The following is an 18014-nucleotide window of genomic DNA, read 5'->3' as shown; positions in this document are numbered from 1 at the left end:
AAAATAAAATTAAAAATAAATTATATGGAGTATTTGTATTAGAAAACAGAATTTTGTTAATATGAATCTTAATACATTCTTTAGCTATTTAACTTTCTTTAGGAAAAATGATAGGCATATTTAAAAACTGACAAGTTAGAAAATTATTCAAACACCAGAGAAGCAATTCTATTGGAAACTAACGTCAGTCTCACCATTCAGTAACTTAGTAAAGAAGTAAGAACATCAAACGGGCTTCATATATACTGAGAGAGACCAAGAGTAATTCATTAATAAATGTTGCTAGCAAATCAAGAGAAAAGGCAGAATATAGTTTAGATATAATTATTAACAAAAATGCCTTGAGAGCATACCTGTTATCTTTCTTCTATATAAAAAGGCACCTTTCACCCCAGAATAGGGTATTTTGGTTAGTCAAACATTTCTCTTAATCACAACATATACTGCATATGAACTACCAATTTTTAAGAACTTTATCTAAAAAATAATTTAAAACTATATTGAAAATAATTAAACCCAGAAGATTCTTTAAAATCGTTCCATCTCGAGATTCTCATTCCAAATAGGTATTTGACGACATTGAAAAGTTGGTCCTGATGTAATTAATACCATATTTCATCAATTCTAAAAAGCACATTTGTTCATGTATTCAATTTCTGAAACTGGGATACATCTTTTATAATTGAAGGGATCTTGCCATTGCTGTCGGTTTGGATTAAAGCAGAATTTTTCCAGAGAAGATGTACTACATCTGCCTCTGCCAGTCATCTGAGAATACCATTAACCTGACAACAGTCTTAATCAAATCCTCTGTGGCAAGATTTTGTGGCTCACACTGGTGCTATGACTTCCAATACCAAACTGATGGCTTGTCGTTCAAATTCTCAGGGGAGATTTCCTTTCCTCCCTCTACCAGTGCCAAGTTTGAGACTTGCAAGTTTCCTTGTTGTCCCTTTTCTGCACTGCCAGGTGATTTTCTCATTTGTCCTCAGACAAAGGGTACCAGCTTTGTGCAAAAGTTCTTTTTCCTTCTTAGTGGTACATAAAGTATTGGTATTTCTCACCATTTATGATGTCCTAGACTTGATGAAATACAGTACTTTAAATAGGTTTCTAGTCTCTATACTATAGGTTCTAGAACTTCTGTACCACTAATCATTAAATTATAAACTTCTTTTATTACCCTTAGTATTTTCTACTTAAGCCCTTAGCTTTACATCCTGAAAACGTATGGCAAGGTTTCACCATATTTCTATAAAGAATTACATTAACATGTACAGTTAAAAATTCAGAAAATGTCTATTTATAATTTATTTCTTCAATCTAATTCCTAATACTAAAAACAGGATAACTTATGATGATTTTCCCATTTCTAATTAAAAAAACAAACTTTTAGCTTTTTCCTCCAAATATTTAGAATCCTAAAACTTAGAAGGGCAACTTATAAAGAAGACATACAGGATCTGCCTCTGAATTACTCAGAACAATGGAGTCCATTCTCCAGTGAAACCTGTGAGAGCCAGGACACGACAGGACCACTTGGTTTTACAAGGTTTCCACCTTTGACAGGGTGCGGTCTTACCACTTTTCTATCACTTGTTTTAGTGGAATATATTTGAGTTTTCCTCTCTGACAGGTTTCCATCTTACACAGATTTAGCTGTATTTAGATTTGAAATATCAAAAGTGTTGTCATCTTTCTAACCAATTATTACAAAAGAGCCTCCATTTTCCTTAATAATTCATTCAGTACAGAGGACAAAACTGAAACTCAGTAAGGTAAGATAAATAATCCTCTCTCAAAGATGCATATGATTGTTCCCCTTAAATACAGAACCCTAATAATTAATTCTTTCCAAAAACTGGAACAGAGTCCAACAGCAATACATTCATGAGGAAAAAATGCAAAGTACATGGTAATGCAGCAAGATTATACAGCAAAGAAAGGGTATAAGGAAAAACGACCTTAAAATGATTCAATTATATGTTTTAAGACAATCCCACAATCTGGATGACCAGACTGTAAAGAACTCATTTCACTGATCACAGTTGACCTGTCCTACTTAGCAAAAGGAAACTTTTGAGATAGTTTGGTTTCCTTTATGATCAACTTGCACGAAAGGCCACCTTTGATAACAGCTGACATTTATTAAGTACGTAACTTCTCATTAAATGTTTGTGACTACTTTTAATTATCACTATTATTTTATTTTACAGATGAGGAAATTGAGGCTTAGAAATCTTAAACACATGTCCATGGCCACCCAGCTCCTGTGCTAAAACTGGTAACCCCGATCTGCTATCAGCTGGTGCCTACCAGCATCAGACATTTACCACTACGGCCTCTGGGAAAGCAAGACGGTCAAGCTCCAACCGAGAAAGACAGACACCAATTCTAATGACCCTACAAAGGGCTCAGAGGGGGAACAAATGATAAGGACATGTAGAAAGGTAATGAATAGTTGACCTACACAAATCAACTTTAATTATTATAGTTAATGCTTCTTTAAATAAAGAGCATTCAAAACATATTTACGGCCTATATAGTTTCTTTGGAAAATATTAAATTAGTTTTTATTCATAACAATTCTTTCATGTATATTACACTGGTTGGATTTCAGTGTATATAAACCCCTGACACACACTCACAGCACACACACTCACAGCACACACTTAAGTATATACACATGTATAGACTATAACAGTGAATTATTACTGTTTTCAACATGATTTGGGCTGAAGGTGTATTGTGAACACACAATGTTCCTGACATGTCACTTCATCTGAACTGTCTCCATCAGTGAGAAAAATTATAAGAAAAATAAAAGGAATTTACTTTTCTCTGTGACTTTTCTGAAGTAGCAGAAGAGTGTTTTAAGCTTCTCTGGTTTCCTTGATGAACGTCCTTCAAACAACCTGAAAGAGATCAAAAATAAACAAGGTGGAAGATGATTTAAAATGTCTTAATGATTCACGAAAAAACGAAATCTATATTTTTATCAAGGATTAAAAGGAACAATTCTCCTAGGACACAAGTGCGTAATGATAGAGAACTGAAACTGGTTTGGATTCAAATGGCATCTGGAGAGGTCTGAAACCAACTTAACCCAGGCTTCTTCAAAGTTGTACAAGTCAGAGGCTCTCTCTAACACTCTCATTTCTCCAATACATCTTGCCCAGGGAGAGGTACCAGCTGGCTCCCCAAAGTCAATTAGGGTCAGCAAGTTAATACATGGCTGTTTCCCAAAGGCAAATACTATTTATAATTCATAATATTACTAGGTAGTTAAATGACTGAACAAAAATGGCATCTGAAAAAAATCCACATCTGATTGTGCTGGACACGGAGAAGAAAAGGGTAGGTATGATAAGATATTGAGGGTAATTAGCCTTGGTAATTAAACAAATACGCCCTTTGCATGGTAACAAAAACAGTAAACAGTGCCTACTCTGTGTCATCTAGTTTCCAGCAACCTGGGCTTGCATTACTTAATTCAGTTTTCTTTGAAATGACATGGCATTGTTATTAGTAACACATAATGCAATTTATCCTGAGGAAAGAAAAGCAGGGCTGTAGAAGCATGTGACCTGAGTAAGTAGTTCACTAAAAGATTTCAAACACAAAAGCATGCTTTCGGGCGTGAGATCTAATTTTCCAAAGGCATTTAAAAACTATGGAGAGATTCAGTGGCTATAAATGATGAAGTATTATTCATCTGTCTCTAATCATACACTCTGGCTTTAAAACCAGAAACCCTCCAAGTGAAAGTCCACTTTAATAAGTGCTGAAATGGGTAAAATTTTTCATGGTTAGAAAAGCAAACTTATGTAACTATACAGAGAGGGAAAAACAAATTCCATGAAGAAATCCTACTGAGCCACTGAAATGAACTAGGAAAAGGGAAGGAAACGTAGCTTTCAAATGATCTTGTTTTTGATGATCTAAAATATGTATGCAGGGTCAATTTATGAAAAAACAATTCATATGAATACTTGTTAAAAAGAATCCTAACATCAGATAAAGAAATTCGTGTTTTAACCAAATCTAAACACTCAATACTTTAAAGATAGTGTAAGAGTACCTGTGTGATAATTTTTACTCCTCTAAAAAAACTTATCTTTTAAAAATGTACACATATACTCTTGGAATCCAGCTGCCTGCTGAAAGAAAGCCTCTTTGAGAATGCAGGTTGCAACCTGGTTTCTTCTGTAACATGTCAACCAGAAGAGTGAAAATTTAAGTTAAAATGAAGAAGCCACTTAGCAGTTTGACTAAACATCCTGTATCAAATAAATAATGAGGTACTAAATGAATACCTTGGGATCTATTGTAAAATCCCTTTCTAGGCTTAATACTTAATAGAGGGAAGCAGTATGAACATAAAAGCAGCCACCACCTATTTCTAGAGATGAACTTATGTACTACGCAATTCAATTAAGGTGAAAAGTTCCTCTTCAACAGAACTGCTACATAGTAAGGAAAAAATGGCTGCTGCCTTTAAGAAACAATTCCCCCCAAAAAAGAAAACACGTCCCTATCTTCTCTGTGTGTTCAGCTGTTCGTAAAATCACATGAAAGTTCATATATTTCATAACCATGATGAAAATTATTAATCTTAGGAGCCATTCAAGACTGCATATTTATTACCCCAGCGATACAGACTTTACTGAATGATTGTATGGCTGTTATTGTAACCCACTACAAATGAGCACCATTGTTTATTTTCCAGGCCCAAACGTTGTAGGTAGAAATCAAATAGAATCTTAATTTATCCTGTTTACAGTTACTATAAGCCTAATTTCAAATCACTATGTAACCAAATATGCCTTCCCATCTTCCTAACCGAGCAGGGAAGTGGGGGGAAGGTGGAGAGAAAGTAGGGGGAGGTTAAGTAAGTTTAAAATCTCGTACCAATTCTTAGACTTGTTGTTGTGAAATTTTAAAGTAGTAGGTCTAGCCACTCAAGTTAAATGAATTATCCTGTATGAAAGCAAGTAAAACAAAACAAAATAAAAAACCAGAAATATGCAGGCAAACAGCATAAGTGAAAGCCTTACAAGAGACATGTACTTTCTGAGGGACAGCGTGTGGGGTGAGGGAAGAGGGACAACACAGAGAAGGGGACTGAGGACAGAGCCTGGGAAAGGGGCGAGACAGCCGGATGCGGCAGGGAAGAGAGAGGACAGAGATACGGACAGAAAGGGTGTTGGAGACAGACAGACAGGTAGAGTGGGAGACAGAGAGACTGCATGAGAGAGAGAGAGACTCAGAGAAAGGGAGACATTCTCATAACACACAAGCACCATACAATTGCCTTTTTCTGGAATGCAGATTTTCTGATTTCTGGGTATGTATATTTGAAGACATGCATGTAAAAACGCACAGAAACTCAGGCCATAATAACCCCTCCACATTTTAGAGGACATTTAGGCATTTACCTGAATGGTAAGCACAGATTTTAAAAGAAAGTAAACAGAAAAAGCCAGTCAGGCAACCTCACCATGTTCTAAACAAAGCTGTTTCTATTTTCAAGGGAAGAAGTCAATCAAGGGTCAGATACTTATTAACTGGTTTTTCTATCCATATATATAGAGAAACATAGTTTAATAAAATCTTTCCCTGAAAGGAATATTGATAACATTACTGGAATTGGATTCTAGACACACACACACAACTCCCATGTGATTTCAAGTTAAGGAGTAATCTCATTAGTACATAGTAAATCAAGCCCAAAGCACTATGACCTCCACTTTAAAATGGAAGCAAGCGATAACAGGAATGCAGCCAGAAAGTCGTCCTTGGCTTTTCTGTGAGGCACTCTGCCATATGGCCCACCAGCATGTTCAGCCCAGGGAAGAGGCAGATGTAAAAGCCTGCAACCTACAATTTATCTCTGACCATCTAGTTTCCAAGCAATCTCAGAAGCATCAATGCTAATCACATTGGAAGCCTTTATATGAATGCTCAGGCCCTGAAAAGCAAGCAGGGGAAAAGGTCAGGAGTATTTAACATAACTAAGGAGGGCTGGAAGAACACAACAATAAATTTAAAAAAGGAAGACTTATTGAATTTATTGACGTCAGCCTCCCACCACATACTCTTACCATTTTTCTTATTCAATCAACTAGCCAGCCGTACCTCTTTTTAGATTAAATACACTCACACACACACAACACCCAGTGGTCAGAAACAGTAATCATAAACAGCAGCTATGTAAACAACAACGACAACAAAATGCTTTATATTCTGCTTACCAAATAGCTCATCCCATTAGTACTTAATTTTTCAGAAGCCACATGAAAAAGGAGAACTTCTGGTTGCTTTCCATTTCTGGAGCTCTACCAGACTGTTTTGCTTCTGAGAGCAGCTAGACATAATGGAAGGCTCTGAAGAGAAGACAGTGTTCAACAAGCCCCAGTTCTGCTGACAAGTTACTTATCCTCTCTGAGCTTTATTAGTATAGTATTAGTACAGAAGCTTTCCTGCTGAGACACTTCACAGACAGAAACAGAGTGAGCTGTCTACAGACAGCATCAGCAGTCACAGTCGCTGGTCCCGTGCTTGCTAGTTGAGGCCTGTTACAGAACACACCATCTCACAGTAAGAGGCAAGTGCAGACATCCTGGCACTGGGGGGCCCTACAACTGGGGAGACAATCACAGGTTTGTCTGCCTGCATTAATGCTCAGTGTTCTGGTGTCCAAAAGAACATGCCATCAGCCAGGAAGAGAACAGGCCTGATGTCAAATCTTCAACGGACCTACTCAAACTACTATTTGGTGAAAATGCTGTTGGGATACTGTAAGCTGAAATCCCTCATGGTTACTCTGGACTGACAAATGGCTTTGGTTCATTTTAGAGATCAAGAATTATTTCTAAGGATAGTCCTAACTAATAGTCCTAATTTCTGACTAGCTATGAGGTAAGAAGCATTAATCTGGTTCATTCAAAGGGAAGCTGTATAGCACACTCATGAAAGGACACAGACTCTAGAGGCAGACTATATCCTGAGTTTGAATCCCAATTCCACTAGTTACTAACTCCGTTAATCTGGTGAAGTTACCTACCTTCTCTAAGCCTCTGTCTCCTCATCTGGAAAATGAGAATAATAATAATGCCTAATTCATAAAGTTGATATAAGGATTAAGTAAAAAATGATTTAGCACAGTGACTGGCACATGGTAAATGCTTAATAAATATTAGCTATTGTTATTAATTCTCATGTTAAAAAAAAAAATTCAGATAATGCTGAGTAAGCAGAGATGCTTGGGCTGGAACAAAGCATTACATAATACCCAGCAAAAAAAATTAATGTTCATTTACATAAAATGTTTGCATGGTTCTAATTCATATTCCCTTCATTAGGAAAAATGGCATGGGCTCTTTTCCTATCAGCCTAACATGCTGACCTCAGAGCCAATTAGCTTATGTCTTCAGGATAAATTACAACAGCACAATGAAAAAGATAAAAGCACAATTACCAAGAAGTCCCAGCATTCTCCTGCCAGAATTGTAGCTGAAAAACACAGATGTTTTAAAATTAAAGCATATATTAAAATTAATATAAATTCTAGTAACTAGAAGCAGAAACTGGGAAGCCACCAACATCAGGACTTGCCAAGATTTCTTGACGTCTATCCACCAACCATCCCAAACCTGTGGGTTCATTTTATTGTTAAGAAAAGAAGTCTGTGAGCACTGCAGTCTCCCAGTTATCAGAGAACTCTCTGTTGACTTTTATTTCTTATACATGCTGAACAGAAAAGGAATGGAAGTAATAGGTGAAGTGGGGGCAATGATAATGATGTCTATGGAGGTATATTTAGGAAGGAAACAGCTACTCTTGAAAAAGATTCAAAAAGTCTGTGGGATTCCATCCTCAAAACCAAATTACAAGAATAACAAAGTAGGAGGACTCACATTTCCAGATTTCAAAACTTACTACAAAGCAACAGTAATTAAAACAGGGTGGATAGACACATAGATTAAAGGAATTGAATTGAGAATCTAGAAAGAGATCCATATATCTATGGCCAACTGACTTTTGACAAAAGTGTCAAGTTCATTTAATAGGGAAAGAACAGTCTTGTCAACAAATGGTGCTGGGACAACCGAATTTCCACATGCAGAATAATGAAGTTGGACCCCCTACCTCACAGCATATAAGAAAATTAACTCAAAATAGATCAATGACCTAAAGGTAAGACATAAAAACTTTAGAATAAAATATAATGGTAAATCTTCAGGACTTTGCATTTGGCAATGAACTCTTAGATACGACACCAAAAGCATGAACAACAAAAGACAAAACAGGTAAACTGCACTTTGTCAAAATGAACAACTTTTGTTCATCAAAGGACATTATCAAGAGAGTGAAGAAATAGTCTTCAGAATGGAAGGCAGTATTTAGAACTCATATATCTGATAAGGGTTTAACATCCAGCATATATAAAGAACTCCTACAACTTAACAACAAAAAGATAAAACCACACAATTTAAAAACAGGCAAAAGGACTTATATAGACATTTCTCCAAAGAAGATATACAAATGGCCAATAAACACATGAAAAGATGCTCAAAGTCATTAATCATTAGGGAAATGCAAATAAAACCCAGAAAGGGGTACCATTTCACACCTACGAGGGTGGCTAAAATAAAAAAGACACACATTAACAAGTCTTGGCAAGGACATAGAGAACTGGAACCCTCATCCATTGCTGGTAGGACTGTAAAATGGTGCAGCCACTGTGGAAAACAGTCTCGTGGTTCCTCCAAAAGTTAAACACGGAATTACAGCAATTCCATTCCTAGAGTTATATCCAAAAGACTTGACAGCAGGTATTCAAAGAGATACTTGTACACCATTGTTTACTGCAACATTATTCACAATAGTCAAAAGGTGGAAACAATTCAAGTATCCATCAACAGATGAATGGATAACAAAATGTGATGTATAAATGCAATGGAATATTATTCAGCTGTAAACAGAAGTGAGGTTCTGATACGTGCTATAACGTGGATGAACCTTGAAAACATTATGCTACGTGAAAGAAGACAGATGTAAAGGTGAAATATTACAGATTACACTTACACGAAACATTTGTTGTTGTTTTAGGTGCCGATGAGTCAGCTCCAACTCACAGCAACCTTATAGGACAGAGCAGAACTGCTCCATAGGGTTTCCAAGGAGCGGCTGGTGGATTTGAACCGCCGACTTTTTGCTGGTTAGCAGCCGAGCTCTTACCACTACGCCACCAGGGCTCCATATAAAATATTTAGAATAAGCAAATGAGAGACAGAAAGTAGATCAGAGGTTGCCAGAGGCACTGGGGAGAAGGGATTGGGCTGTTATTGGTTAATGGATACTGAATCTCTATTTTGGGTGATAAAGTTTTGGAAATAAATGTTGGTGATGGCTGTATGCCACTGTGAATATTATTAAAGAAATAATAAATAATGATAGTATTAAATTGTGACTCATAGAATGAAATAAATATCTCTGAGTCTATCATAATATAAAAAATGGTTGGATTGGAGACCTTCTTCCTTACAGTAGAATTCCAATCAATAAATGTAGATGGAAAGAGGGAAACACAAAAATCATAATAGGTAAACATCAAAGTAATAACTGTTACAGATAAGATCCAAAAGTGGATGCTAAAATTAGTGGAGGTGGGTGAGGGGGATGTGAGGCAAAACAGGATTTGCATAATGCCGAAGTCTCTCCCTCAAGACACTTACTAACCCCAAAGGGAAGGCAGTAATGTTAGAGGGGAAAACTGGCAGACACCGTCTTAAGCAGGTGCTCACCACTAACAAGACATATCCCTTGATTCACTGAGAAGGATGTAACATCATTTTACGGGACAGAAAAGGCCAGCAGAAAATTGGCTGAACTGAAACAAGTAAATAAGCAAGTAGTTAATAGTTTTCTACCAACGTTAACATCCTAGTTTTGATAACTGGACTACGGTTACATAAGATGTGAATATGAGGTGAAGCTGGGTAAGGTGTATACAGGCATTCTTGGTACTATTTCTGCAAAACAAAAAGTTCTTTTAAAAAAACTACATTTAAAAAGTGAAATAAAACAAGTGCACCACTCAACTTTGAAGACAGAAACAGTATGGCAGCCACAAGTGTGACTCTGCTCTCTAACAGTACCTTCCTGCTCTGTCACTGCCCACACTGCCCAACTCTCACAGGCAGGAGATGGGTGGAGGAGGACATTTGCATAAAGTACTAAGAAAGAGGAGAATCTATTATAATAACTTTCTGACGACTTCCCCCTGATATTAGGGAAGAAAACTCACATTCTATTCACAGATGTTATAAAGACAATTCTTAAGTGAAGAAAGAAGAACAGAGACAGAGAAAGAGAGAGAGAAAAATGATATTCATTCGCCAAGAAGAGTCCTTACAATATTTTTGTTTGAGCAGACGACAGAGAGAGTACTCATTTGGGAAAACAGCTGGGATCTAAAACTTCATCAATATCTTCACAATTAAATCAATTCTTTTGAATAGAAAATTAAAGTCAATGGAAGTCAAGTTTCATTCTGCTTTTTATCTTCACAAGTGTGTTTTTCAACCTTAGTTCCATAAGTCTCACAAGACAGTCAGCCTTATGACTTTAGACTCACATTTTATAGGACCTTTACAGAAAGAAGGACTTTTACTCAGCTTAAATATTATATCAGAATATAAAGATTATAATGTACAACTGACATTCCCATGAATAATCAAACTGAAGAGGCCTAATGAGTACAGAGCACTCGGGAGGGGGACATCTGAGAGGATGGAAAGAACTTGGGCCTTGGAGGAAGCCAGCCCCAAGATTAACCTTCAGCACTGTGACTTACGGTCACTAGATCCTAAGTAAGTTCTTTAACCCCCACGAACTTTAATTACCTCGCCTGCAAAATAGCAAAATTATCACCTAACTCACAGTATTGTTGCTGTTGTTAGGTGCCGTCGAGCAACCCCGAGAACAACAGAACGAAACACTGCCCAGTCCTACGCCATCCTCACAATCGTTGCTTGAGCCCACTGTTGCAGCCACTGAACTCACAGTATTATAAAGATTAAATTAGGTAATTGTACATAAAATGCTTGGCTCATGGCAAATTACTACATAAATATCGTTAATTCCTTCCACCCTTCTCTATTTCATTGTTAAAAAGGTGTTCTCTGAAAACATACCGATTGAAGTTAATATCTGGGTAACTAGAATACTCCGATTTCATCTTAGCATTTCGTCGTGGAAACGTGCAGAAAAAAGCATTAGCTAAAAGACTGGCAATCTGTTCCTGCGACACTGTGATGGTATGATTCATCTTCTGCTTCAGGAGTGGTATTGGCTGAGAGGGGAAACAAAAAATACAGACAAGAAGAGCAATAATTAGTTTAGCAATTTCAAAAGCAGAAGCACCAAATTGCATTTGCTAAATTAGGGGAGAAGTAATTTCAGGCCACTCTTGAATTCTTAAATCAGCAATACTGTTAAAGTCAAGGGATGTTTATCAAGGATGATTGGAAAAATGTTCTTGTTTGACGAACTGCAGATTGCTAATCAATAATAATGATAGTAAAGAGAACACAAAACATTATTTATTAGTGAAAAACAAGATTGCTTTAGCAAGTAAGAAGTAAAAACACATTACTTATGTAATGAAAAATTAAAATAAAAGATGAAACAGAAAACTGCAATACTGGGTTTAGCTATTGTTGCTTATGCTAAATTTTGTTCTCACATTAAAGATTGTTGGACAGAGTAATTTTTCTACTTTACTCCTAAATAAAATGATCTAAGGAACATATTGAATAAATAAGTCTTTCTCTCTTATTCTGAATCACACTTCACATTGACAATTTCTTTATGAGACCCACATCTAATTTCATTAAAGCAATTAATGTAACATGGGAAAACTATCAAACAGAATTGGGTGTAACCTGAAATAAGACAGGCATTCACTGCATACTCAAACGTTTTAAGTCAAGGACAATGTAAAACGTTTTTCCTCAAAACATTTTATATATGAAATATCTTCTAGCCAAACTCAAATTCACTGACCCTTCATTTTCAGTATAATCCACAGGACTTGAGTATTGTGTTCAGTGGATTTTATTCTATTTTAAATGTTTAAACCATATAGTTTGAAAGATTTGATGGTAAAACCAAAGACCAACTGTCAATCTACTTATCAATTAAATTTTAAAATGCTCCAATATAATATTTAGAGATGCTTTTTATTCTCCCTTTCAATAATACCAAGAAGTAAGGATACTGGGTATCTGCACTAATTTAAGCAGCTTGCAGAGAACTGTCCTAACCATATCTCCAAGAATGAACATCCAAAATCAAACGGAGGAAAGTCAGGCAAGGGAAATCAAAGCCATAATGCTGTAACAATTAAGTTTTTTCTAAATAACGGGAAACACACATCATGGCTAGAATAAGAGTTTGCTAGGAAGAAGAAAAGGTTAAACTTGAAGTTCGACCATTTCTCTTGGAAAAAATAAAAAGTAAACAAATAAGCAAAAGGTAAATAATTTATTTTCACTACCAAAAAAACCAAACCCACTGCCGTCCAGTTGATTCCAACTCATAGTGACCCTACAGGACAGAGCAGAACTGCTCCATGGGGTTTCCAAGGCTGTAATCTTTTATGGAAGCAGACTGCCACATCTTTCTCCCGTGGAACAGCTGGTGGGTTCAAACTGCTGACCTTCCGGTTAGTAGCTGAGTGCGTAACCACGGTGCCACCAGGGCTTCCTATTTTCACTACAGTATCCAAAATTCTCTCTCCTTTCAGGTCTTAATGATTATTACCATTTCTAAGAAAGAGGAAATAGAGAGCTTATATTCCACCCTACACATTTATTCACAACCCAGCACCGTTTGAAAAGGTGTCAGTGTGTCAATGATTTAAAGCAAACTTATTTGGCTTTCGTGAAAAATGAGTTTTTTAACTACCATTTTCCAAGTTATAAAGGAAAATGATTAAAAAATTAATGATGAATATTTTAGGTTTAGTTGATTCTAAGCACAAACATTTCTTGTTTCCCAAATAACCAAATATTACAATTTTAATATAGTAAATGATTTCTGTTCTCTTGGGGAAGACAAATGCCTGAAAGTTGATGCCTGGGGAAAATGTGAGAAGAGTCTAGTTACTATGAACCAAGATCTTTAAAAAAGTCCCTGTCCAATGCATCTATGTGATGGTGTTTGCACACATATTCATATATATAATAAAGCACATAAAGGGCATAGTTACTGATACTTCTTAGATATAACCAAATACCTCGTAGGATTAGATTTCTCGGTTTAAAGGATTAGGACCATAGTCTTGTGGGACAACTCAGTCAACTGGCATAATACAGTTCATAAAGTTACATTCTACATCCTAGTTCGGTCAATAGTGTCTGAGGTCTAGAAAGCTTGCAAGCACCTTCTAAGATACAACTTTTGTTCTCTACTTGTCCATAGCAAAACAGAAAGAAAGAAATCAAAGACTCAAAGAAGAAACTGGTCTAGAGGACAAAAAGTCTACGTGAACGACAGCCTCATCTACCTTGAGACTAGAACTAGATGGTACCCAGCTACAACTACTGACTGTTCTAATGAGGGCCACAATAGATGACCCTAATAGAATGGGAGAAAAATGTGCAACAGAACCTCAAATTCCTTAAAAAGAAACAAAACAAAAACAGACCTACTGGACCAGTTGAGACTAGAGGACTCCCTGAGACTACTGCCCTGAGATACTCTTCAAACCTTCAACAGAAACTAACCCCTCAGGTCACCTTGTAGCTAAACAACAAATTGGCTCAAAAAATAGTATCACCCATAAGTACTGTGCTCCTTTAGAAAATCACCTATATGAGACCAAACGGTCAAGAATTACTTTAAAACAAAGGTGAGAATGTAAGGGGGCAGGGAAACTAGATTAATGGAAACAGAACAATCAGAATGGAAGTAATGAGAATGTTCCCACATTGTGAAGAATGTAACCAATGTCACTGAACAACCTGTGTAGAAATTGTTGAATGGGAACCTAAACTGCTGTGTAAACTTTCAGCCAAAACACAATAAAATATTAAACAAACAAACAAACCAAAAAAATCAACTTTCTCTCCTAGGCATAAGGAGAGAGGAAAAAGTGATTCATGTCTAAAGGTTATATACTGTCAACTGTGAACTACACATTAAATTCAAAGAACATTTAACGAGCATGCCCCACGCTACACCTGGGGACACAAAGAGGATCTGCCTTCAGAAAGAATACAGTCCAGTGAGGGGAGCTATAGAAACACATAAATCACAAAACAGTGTGCTAAGTATGATCTGAGTGATACAGGAGGATTGATCTTGGCTGGTAGAGTCAAGGAAGGCTTCACAGTAGAAGTAAAAATTAGGCTGAACCTACAAGGTAGTGAGAGACATTACTAAGTAAGAAACAAAGCAGGGAGGGAAAGGAAAAAGAATGAACGTGGAACGTTAAGTAAGCAAATAACTTCCAACATAAACAAGAAGAAGATGAGTTTTAAAATGTATTTTCCCTTTCCAATAGAAAAATGTACTTCAGACACATGCATTAATGAGGAGAAATTAAAATTACATGAAATTGGGAATACCACAGTAAAATGCTAACGAATATGGCACACTGACAAACGTTCAGTGGTTTCAGCTGCAGGTGGCAACTTCCCCAAGCAGGCATTTGGACATGTTGGGAGGTTGTGTTCTGGATGCCCCAATGACTGTGCTTGTGGTTTTTGTGCTGTCCCAACGACATACCGCAATGTGCAGGACCATCCCACATATTAAGAAACCGTACCACCCAAAATGTCCATAGAGTGGGTCCCTGGGAATAACAGTGTTAGCAGAACCCTAGCTAACATCCACGCAGCAAGGGGGTTTTCCCCTAGAAATAAAAGACAAAGGCAAATTCAAATCTTCTAGCCACTGTTGTGAAAAACACAGAAAGAAAATTATGAGAAGCAAAACGAAGCAGTCCCCTACGAAAATATGTCCACATGTTCTTTCATATTCCTCCGTTTAAGAGGTGAAGTCTAACATCCCCTACACTTGAGTACGGGCTGGACTTCGGGACTAGCTTCTAATGAACAGTGGAATTGAAGTGTGTGACTTCAGAAACTAGGTCATAAAGACACTGCAGCTTCCTCGCTCTCTCCCTTGCATCACTCATGCTGGGGAAGTTAGCTGCCATGTTGTGAGGACAGTCAAGCAGCCTATGGAGAGGCCTGTGGCAAGCAACTGAGGCCTCCTGCCAACAGGCACGTAAGTGAGCCAACTGAGAAGTGGGTCCTCAAGCCCCAGTCAAGTCTTCAGACGATTGCACCCCCAGCCAACATGTGACTGCAAGCACAGAGAGAGCTTGAGCCAGAATCACTCAACTAAGCTGCTCCCCAACTCCTGACAGACTGGAACTTTGAGATAATATATGCTTGTTGTTTCAAGCCACTAAACTTGCAGGTAACTTATTATGTAGCAATATGTAATTGATATACCCCAAATAAAAATGAAATAATAATGGATATACTTTCTTCTACCTTTAAAAGTTAAGAAAGTACCATGATTATTTGTTATATGACACACCACTTTGGGGGGCATGAGGAAAGGTTGGGTGATCTTGAGCCATTTTGAAGACTGCCCCCCTAATGCCACTGAGTCAATTCCAACTCATAGCTGCTGTATAAGGACAGAGCAGAAGCGCCCCATAAGGTTCCCAAGACTCTGATCTTTACAGGAGCAGACTGCCACGTCTTTCTCCCATGGAGCAGCTGATGGGTTAGAACTACTGATCTTCCAGTTAGCAGCCAAGCACTTTAACCACTGCATCACCTGGACTCCTTATTTTGAAGGTAAAATGTTCTAAATCCATTAGTATGTTTTGAAATAATAACTCCTTTCTTAAAGTTAAGAGATTATTTAAAGAAAAAGAGAAAGAGAAGTCTGAGTAAGCTAACTTCCACAGTGTAAACTGAAGCTCAGAAATTGAATGTTGCATTTTTAATGTCCTTTTGCAGCATTCTTTCTAGCCTCTAACCTTTTCCTTAATATAGCAAAATTACCATATTCTTTGGCAAAAACTGTTTCCCATCTCTCTCCCTCTGACCTTGGCCATTAGAATTTAAAGAAATTCAACTGTTTTTGAGGCTCAAGAAAGCTATTGAAGAAGTTATATCCACTAACCTGGGTGCAAATATTTGGCAAACAGAGTGCAAGTTTCACCATATCAGGCAAAATGGACTGATATAAACGTTGAGCTTCTGTTTCTTCGAGTACCTGAAAAATCAATAAAATATGTTAACAGCGAATAATAACCAGCAAATAAATGTTTGTTATGAAATTAAATTACATATGTGCTTTTCATGGAATATTGTGATAAGGCACATTATCAGCACCATCAATCTCATGTAAAACTATACTTACAGTTACACTAATGAACTTACAAATTCATTTCCAAATATACATAATTCAACTTAATGCCCTCTGAAAATGAATTAAGTATTCTAAATATCAAAGACCTCTCATATCAACATTCACAATTAAATAAAACACTTAAAAATGAAGAAGCCCACATTCTGCCCTTGCCTACATCAACGAAAAGCTGCTAGACCACCAAGGATTCACTCAGAAGCCCTCAAGGACCCACCTAGAATTTTTAAAAATCATCATAAAAGCCACACTAATTATTCCAGAGCATATTATATGTGCCAAATCTAACCTACAGGGTTGTAAACAATGAGGTTTCCTAATGACCTGAGAATTTTCCTTTTCTAGGCACCCTTGGGAAGTTAAAATCATAATTCCCATATCATAACTTGGAGTACAACAAAGGCAACATTCATGATCCATTTTTGTCTTTTATAATTTCCCATCTCTACAAAGCTTTAGAAATTATTTCATGCCTTTTAAAACTTCAATTTCTCTCTAAATATCAGGGCATTTGTTTAAAAGTACTGAAAACAACAACATTCTTAATTGAGAAATACTACATACACAGTCAGGGTTGAAGTAAATCATTTATCTACTTGAAATTACATTCGAACTAGAAAGGTGTCAGTTATAATCCATCTGATCCCATCATTATTACAGATAACAAAATATGGAGGCCAAGGAAGTTACCTGATCTTCCTAGGCTGATGAGGTCAATTACCAACAAAATCAGAACTAGAACCCCCAGTGTTCTGGCCTCTACCCCACAGCTCTCCCCACTTCCTTATGTCACCAGTGTTTGACACTGATGAGGATACAGACTCTTCACAAATAGCTATAGATTTTCTTTGCTATCAGGAGACAAGCTGAAGTAAAGGAATATTTGTTTATCTGTGGCTGGATGGAGTATACGTGTGAACAGAAAAAGGTATAAAGAAAATTTACCTTCACTCTGGTTTCACAGGCCAGTTTCAACACTAGAATTTTCTTTATACCAAAGCTTTAAAACCCAACGTATGCTTACCTCCCTTTTTAAATCAGGATAATGGGAAAAGTGATATACAGAATGAACAGAAAGACGTTTGCAATTCAGGGAGTTTGGGGTTCAATTAATCATAAACATATAGAAATCTGAGGAAAACCCTCCGTGAGATGGTCTGACATGGTGGCTGCAAAAATGAGCTCAAATATACAAATGACTGTAAGGATGCAGCAGAAATGGGCAACGTTTTGTTTTGTCTTACATAAGGTTGCCAGAATTGGAGGCAACTTGACGGCAACTAACAACAGTGTATAGAAAACTAAGCAAGAGAAAAGCATTAAAAAAAAATTTTTTTTAAAAAAGCTAAAGAGTTCAAAGTTGTTAAGTGGTTGCCTCTTCATAATAACCCTTTTTAACTTTGATAAAAATCAACATGAAATTTAAAAAGACTCATATATTCATAGAAGGTATTCTACTATTTTAGAGCCACACACTAAAGATACTTGCCTTCCTGTACCTGAAAATACATAAACTATATTAGTGTATTTGTTTAAAATATTTAAACTCT

The 18014-nt window shown here is 36.8% G+C and overlaps 1 protein-coding gene across 8 annotated transcripts in view; it reads right to left on the bottom strand.

Annotated features, from left to right (window-relative positions):
• The window catches only part of PARG (poly(ADP-ribose) glycohydrolase), a 155691-nt gene that overhangs the window by 63841 nt on the left and 73836 nt on the right, over positions 1 to 18014 (bottom strand). For all 8 annotated transcript variants that reach the window (XM_023742088.1, XM_023742087.1, XM_004387943.3 and 5 more), the window contains 3 exons: positions 16219 to 16311; positions 11202 to 11359; positions 2836 to 2915 (listed from right to left, as the gene is read on the bottom strand). In XM_023742088.1, coding sequence (XP_023597856.1) covers positions 2836 to 2915; positions 11202 to 11359; positions 16219 to 16311 — 331 coding nt within the window. The remainder of the gene's footprint in view (positions 1 to 2835; positions 2916 to 11201; positions 11360 to 16218; positions 16312 to 18014) is intronic.

Source organism: Trichechus manatus, unplaced genomic scaffold (genome assembly GCF_000243295.1).
Source record: "Trichechus manatus latirostris isolate Lorelei unplaced genomic scaffold, TriManLat1.0 scaffold00200, whole genome shotgun sequence".
NCBI lineage: Eukaryota > Metazoa > Chordata > Mammalia > Sirenia > Trichechidae > Trichechus > Trichechus manatus.
This window is presented reverse-complemented; position numbering and strand designations above follow the sequence as displayed.